General features: G+C 48.4%; 1 protein-coding gene across 5 annotated transcripts in view; it reads left to right on the top strand.

The window, feature by feature from the left end:
* Positions 1–7004, top strand: part of SVIL (supervillin) — a 242629-nt gene that overhangs the window by 93262 nt on the left and 142363 nt on the right. The window contains exon 1 of one of the 5 annotated variants that reach the window (XM_028495938.1): positions 4009–4033. The exons of the other annotated variants lie outside the window; for them this stretch is intronic. Coding sequence (XP_028351739.1) covers positions 4024–4033 — 10 coding nt within the window. The 5' untranslated portion in view covers positions 4009–4023. Of the gene's footprint in view, positions 1–4008; positions 4034–7004 lie in introns of those variants that run through there. 5 annotated transcript variants of the gene reach the window in all.

Consider the following 7004-nt stretch of genomic DNA (forward strand, 5'->3'; position numbering starts at 1 on the left):
GCGGCACGTGGGATCTTCCCGGACCGGGGCACGAACCCGTGTCCCCTGCATCGGCAGGCGGACTCTCAACCACGGCGCCACCAGGGAAGCCCCTAGCACTATTTTTACATTTAATTTTGCACAAGTTGGAAAGAGCGTTCTTGGTTCGTAGGACCATAAGCATTTCAACATTTGTCCTTCACAAGATAATTATTTCATTAAAAGTGAATTACAACGTATCCAGATAAAAGTGGTCATCAGATGGTAAATGGGTGCTCTGAGATTCAAGGAGGACAAATTACCGTGGTATTTGAATGAAGAGCGTTTTCAGAGCTAATTTTTATGAAGAGTATCTCTCTGGCTAACATGAGAGCTGATGATGACTTTTATAATTAATGAGCTCAAGTTTAAAAAAAAAGACTGACAGGTAGATAACTCAGGACCGGGTGAGGCCACAGTTGTTATTGCACGCAAGTTGTGTTTCTGATGATGGTCGCTGTGAGAGGATTTTCTTGCGCAGATGTTTGTGAACAGGCGCATCAACAGGTTTTAGGCGGTTAGACTGTCTCACAAAAACTGTATGAAAAATGTTCCTTTTCTTGAAAGCTCATTCAATAGAGGAGAAGAGTCATCATTTTCAGCATTTTTCTTAAAGGGACTAATACTCCCCAAACCTGAAGAACAAACACAGTCTTTAGAGAGACTAAAGTCTCCTTCTGATTATTTGTATAAAAGTGAGGCTCTCGGGCTTCCCTGGTGGCGCGGTGGTTGGGAGTCCGCCTGCCGACGCGGGGGACGCGGGTTCGCGCCCCGGTCCGGGAGGATCCCACGTGCCGCGGAGCGGCTGGGCCCGTGAGCCGTGGCCGCTGCGCCTGCGCGTCCGGAGGCTGTGCTCCGCAACGGGAGAGGCCGCGACAGGGAGAGGCCCGCGTACCGCAAAACAAAACAAAACAAAAAAAAAACAACAACAAAAAGTGAGGCTCTCAGAAATTCCAGGTGACCCCGACTGGAGCTCGGCAGCGGCCCGTCCAGTCTCTGAGACAAGGTCGGGGCAGCCGGAGGGTCTGGGTCATCCTTGTCCAATAGAACTTTCTGTGTTGGCTCCGCAACGGGAGAGGCCACGACGGTGAGAGGCCCGCGTACCGCAAAACAAAACAAAACAAAACAAAACAACAACAAAAAGTGAGGCTCCCAGAAATTCCAGGGTCTCTGAGACAAGGTCGGGGCAGCCGGAGGGTCTGGGTCATCCTTGTCCAATAGAACTTGCTGTGTTGGTGGAAATGTTCTCTGTTGGATGCTGTTCTGTAGGGTAGCCGCTAATCCCAGGTGGCCTTGAGCCCTTGAAAAATGTGGTGTGTGTAACTGAGGGATTGAACTTCCACCTTGAATTATTTTAACTAGTTCAGACGGCAACAGCCCTACGTGTTGCACGGCACAGGTCTGGGGAGTGGATTTGCGCCTTCTGCATCTGCTGATGCAGAGGCTGGAGAACCTCAGTGCGTCTTTGTGATGCTGCAATTGCAGAGGAAACATTTAAAATACCGTGCTTTGCAAGAGAAACTGAAGCTTACTGTATCAGAGGAAACTTTTCTGTGGATTCCCCATCCTTCCCACCAATGCACAAATAAACATCCCCGATGAAAGCACACACTCGTGAGCTCATGCGCGCGCGCACACACACACAGACACACACTCAGACACACGCACACACACGCACACACACACACACATAGACACACACGCACACACACTCAGACACAGACACAGACACACACACACACACACGCACACAGGGTGTGGTGTTATAGGTTCTTTGTGGCCCGGAACGCTTCAAATGTTCCTTTGCACGTTTTGAACTATGTATCCAAAGAGACGTGTTTGCAGTCTCACCATCACTAGTAGCATTAAACTGAATCCTTAAGCTAATATCACAGGCATCACTTGCTTAATGCTCAGGGTGGATGGAATTGCTGCGAATCCAGCACCAAAGAGGTCTGGGGGATGGGGCTGTGATCTAATATGTCACCAGCGTTTCCTCTGGCTGCGTCGTGGCTCTTTCCTGAGTCTGTGTTTTAGCCTGAGGTCATGGAGTTTTGTGAGAAATTAGCGTTACAGAGTTTTTTTGGTTTATTTTTTGCTTTTAACTTTTTTACTCTTAGGGATACAAGCCAAGCTGTCCTTTGGGAGCTGGGGCTGTGCTGTGTGTGATGGGGACACTTTTCTGTGATGAGGGCTTGTGGGAAATCTGGGTCTCACCTGGCGGACCATGCCGGATGCTTGTCATTTATAACAGTTTCTCTGGAGTACCAACCTGGCCACTAATGATACTGTGTATTTACCCCCAAATGTCTACGTCCTGTGAAGCTCTGACAGTTGAGAACGTGGGTGAGAAGGGAAGGATGGAGGCTGCCCTGTGAACCCGCCCAAGGCACCTAGCCTCCCACCTAAAATCCCAGGTGTCGACCTGTACCATCTCCAAGGTGCTTTGTGCTCTCAAGCCTCTGGGGTGTGTGTGTGTGTGTGACTGTGTGTGTGTGTGTGACTGTGTGTGTGTCTGTGTGTCTGAGTGTGTGTGAGTGTGTGTCTGTGTGTGTCTGTGTCTGTGTGTGTGTCTCTTTGTGTGTGTGTGTGTGAGAGCGTGTGTGTGTGTGTGAGTGTGTGTGTGTCTCTGTGTAGCCTCCCACCTAAAATCCCAGGTGTCGACCTGTACCATCTCCAAGGTGCTTTGTGCTCTCAAGCCTCTGGGGGGTGTGTGTGTGTGTGACTGTGTGTGTGTGTGTGACTGTGTGTGTGTCTGTGTGTCTGAGTGTGTGTGAGTGTGTGCGAGTGTGTGTCTGTGTGTGTGTCTCTTTGTGTGTGTGTGTGTGTGAGTGTGTGTGTGTCTCTGTGTGTGTCTGTGTGTGTGTGTCTCTGTGTGTAGCTTTTCCCCAGAACCTTTACTATTAAAATGAACCCACAGCAAAAGAGGATGGGAACTCTTGGGCGGTGCAGGAAGGACATTGAGGCTTGGAGGATGCTTTAGGGTCGAGAAGGGCCAGCCAACATCCAAGGTCGTGGCCCCCAGCCCCGCCCATGAGCCCACAGCCTGGGTGGCTGGGGTGACGGCCTTGGGGAGCCCGGGGGGCCCGCCCCTCTGCACCCCGGGCTCCGGCCCCAGTGGCAGCCCCTGTGCCGGCACCAGGGGCCTTCCCTGTTCTGCCTTTGCATCCTCTTCTCCTCAGGCTGGAGTGCCTCTCCCTGCCAACCCCCTCAGCTCTCCAGCGCAGGGACCTCGCTGTCTCCCCCGGGAAGCTCTGCTCGGGATGAAGTGGGCCTCCTGTCGCTCTCCCACAGCGACAGGCTCATCTGAGCAGTTCAGAGCAAACACCAGTGTCCTTACGTGTAGAATAACCCGGCGAGGGGGGGGGGGCAGTTAAGTCTCCACTGTGTTTCTTTTCATTGAAAGTCCAAACAGACCAGAGTGATTTTTCCCTCCACAAGTGCAACAAGACGTACCTGTGTCTTAGAAGAATGTAGTCATCCGTTGTTAAATACCAGGACCAAAGAGGCCAGGATGGTGCCTCACTGCCCCTGTTGAACGCTTGTGTCCACTGTGGGTGCGTACATGTGTTTAATTGGGTCGGGTGACTATATATCAAAAAGAATTCAGCTGAGCTGTTGTGCTGAATGGATGTTTTTAAAATAACCAACCCGGTGCAGCACCTGAGCCACCACCTGACCTTCTTTGGTTTGTCCGAGGAGCTGGTGAATATTTAGGGGCGATGTAGGAGAGCTAGCCCCTCATCCTCCTCTTTCCTGTTCCGCACTGCTCTCCTCCCTTCCTGCTCTCCTCCCTTCCTTCCTGCTCTCCTTCCTTCCTTCCTGCTCTCCTTCCCTCCTTCCTTCCTTCTCTCTCTCCTTCCTTCCTTCCTTCCTTGTTTCTTTCCCTTCCTCTTCCCTTTTCATCTTCTTTCTTCCTGTTTTACTTCTACTTTCCCATATTTCCTTTTCTCTTCCCACCTCCTCTTCATCTTCAGCTTAACAGTCAAGACTAGCAACGCAGCCATGGATATCTGTAAGTTTTCTTGATTTGAATGAGTGCCATGATCATTTTAAAAACATATATATGGCATCTATTTATATAGACATAAACTCTCCCTTTTCACAGCTCCGATAGCTTTGGTAATGCTGCTAATACGAGAAATGGTCTTTCAAAAATCATTATGTTCTGAAACATGGAATCTGATTTTTTAGGCATCGTGATATTCTATGGACAGAGATTCTCATTTCTTGTTAGAGTGAACGGATGATCTTTCCTTTCCTGTTATCTGTGTTTATAGATGCGTATTGTACATGTCTGTGTGGCTGTGTGTGAATAACAGCCACACAGTATCTACTTACATTTTTTAGAATGTAGGTTGCCACCGGTAAGAAGGAGACGGGGAGTACGTGACATTCTAGTTTAATTTTAGTAGAGCGAAAATTAAAATCGAACCTCAGCTCCTGCTTTGGTGTTTGTTAACTCAAATTTAAATTTAGAAATGTTGTAATTATTTGGCTGTTCTGACTTTCAAAGGGAAACCGTATTGTATGTGTGCGTGTGCTGGCCTTTAAAAACAGATGTTGCCATGAAAAGATGGACCTCACCGTCTACACTGCCGGCCGGTGCCTGTGAGTCGGTGGGCTTTGGAAGCGGCGGCTGTGAGTTGGTCACTCTTCCAAGGAGGGTTAAATACCAGTTTGGGATGCACTCACTTCATCTGTAGTCAAAGCTCTTTTCTAAACGCCAACCGCTGAACCCTGATCGTAAACATTTGTCATACGTCTGCATAGTCTTAGCTTTCACCGACCAAAATCAGTTTTTCAGAAGAGTCATTAAAGTTTGACAGCCCAGCAAATTACCCCAGATCCCTCATTTTCCTCACACAGACTGTGACCCACCATCCATGTGAAGGCATTTCTTCTCTGGTATTGAAAAATCCCCTTCTATTTCTATCCTTAAGCCAATGAAGTATATAAAAGAACTTAAACATGGGTGACTGAAAAAAAATATATATATATGGTTTTGTGTGTAGTGCTTTCTTTCAGCCCTCTGAGGAAGGAATTCAAAGAATTATTAATTTTAGTTTGTTTATTATTTTTTAAATTAATTTTTATTGGAGTCATGAAGTATATAAAAGAACTTAAACATGGGTGACTGAAAAAAAATATATATATATGGTTTTGTGTGTAGTGCTTTCTTTCAGCCCTCTGAGGAAGGAATTCAAAGAATTATGAATTTTAGTTTATTATTTTTTAAATTAATTTTTATTGGAGTCTAGTTGACTTACAGTGTTGTTAGTCTCTGCTGTACAGCAGCGTGACTCAGTTATACATCTGCGTGTATCCACTCGTTTTTAGATTCTTTTCCCATACAGGCCATTTCAGAGTACTGAGTAGAGTTCCTGGGCCATCCAGTAGGTCCTTCTTAGTTGTCTCTTTTATATATAGTCGTGTGTCTATGTCCATCCCAATCTCCCAGTCTACCCCTCCCCCCGATCTTCCCCCTGGTAACCGTAAGTTTGTTTTGTGCACCTGTCGCCGTAGAGTTTCCGTTTAGATCCGAGAGACTGTTCCATCTTCTTTCCCGGGGGATGTGATGGTTGCCCTCCCGGGCTGCTCAGGCCTGGATCTCGAGTCGCCGCTTTTAGCACGAATCCCGCCCTCCCGCTACAGACTTCTGGGGCCTTCAAGCACGCGGGGGCCCCAGATGCTCTGCATTAGGGCGTCTGCTGAAAGCGCACGCCTGTGACCCGGGAGAGAAGGGCAGCAAAGGGTCCGGCGCTCCCCGGACCAGTGCTCCTGGATGGTCACGCGTGAGACACGGAGGCCCCGGCTTCTGCGAGTGGGTTTGCTTACAGGGTCCGGGCCGCGCGGGCATCGTGGGTCTATGTGAGCAGCAGGGCCGTGCGGGGCTGGGGTCTGACTGAGCTTTGACTCTGCTTCCCGCAGACACTAATCCAGAAGTCTGCCCGAGGCCCCTGATGACAGACTCTACCATCAGCTCTCGCCACCCTCAGAATTATGTACTGAGGTCTTGAATCTTCATCCGAGCCGGGTGCAGCTATTGGGCTTGGGGCTTATTCTAGAGCTTTCTGTACAATCACATTTATTCAAGTCTTGGATCCTGAAGAGGGCTGCATTAGCCAGCCCCCCAGGAGAACAGCCCGCCGCCCTTGCGCTCACGTGAGCCCCTTGGGAGCCGTCGTAGGGCTCCACGTGGGCTGCCCCCGTCATCGTACTGTGTGTTTGGAGGTTACTGAGCCGACTTTACATGGCCTGTGACATTGACTGTGTTCTAGGACTTGAAAACCTCTTCTATCTTGGCCAGACTGTGCAATATTCAAGCAGGCATCAGTCTTCTAAATCAGGTCTTCCCCATCTGCTACCAAATTTGGCCTGTCCAGGCCATTTTTCCCTCTCCGTTCCATGGAGAGCCACACAGACACTGATTTGAGAAAAGTCTCATCCCTGTTGGGATCTGGAGCCCACTGGCAACAAGTATACTGTGTACCTCGGAGGACACACAGAAACCCCACGTCATGGTCACGTAGGAGGAGCCCTCCAAGAAATCTCCAAAAAGGGTTTACTTTCCCATACCTCTTGGAGATTTTTTTAGTTAATCCTACAGAATTTCTTTCTTTCTTTTTTTTTTTTGTTGGTTGAAGTATAGTTGATTTACAATGTTGTTGACACATCTCTGTACAGCAATCTCTGCTGTACAGCAAAGTGCTCCAGTTATACCTAGGTACCCATTCTTTTTTAATGTTCTTTTCCATTATGCCTTATCACAGGATATTGAATATAGTTCCCTAATTGGTCAGAATTTCTTAATGTGAACTTGCTTATTCTCCAGTTGACTTAGATTTAAATAGACAGCAGAATGGAGAACAGCATATGCATATATATGCATGCACGTGTGCACACACACACACCACACACACACACACCACACACACACACACACACACCACACACCACACACACACACACACCACACACACACA

Source organism: Physeter macrocephalus, chromosome 11, assembly GCF_002837175.3.
Source record: "Physeter macrocephalus isolate SW-GA chromosome 11, ASM283717v5, whole genome shotgun sequence".
Taxonomy (NCBI): domain Eukaryota; kingdom Metazoa; phylum Chordata; class Mammalia; order Artiodactyla; family Physeteridae; genus Physeter; species Physeter macrocephalus.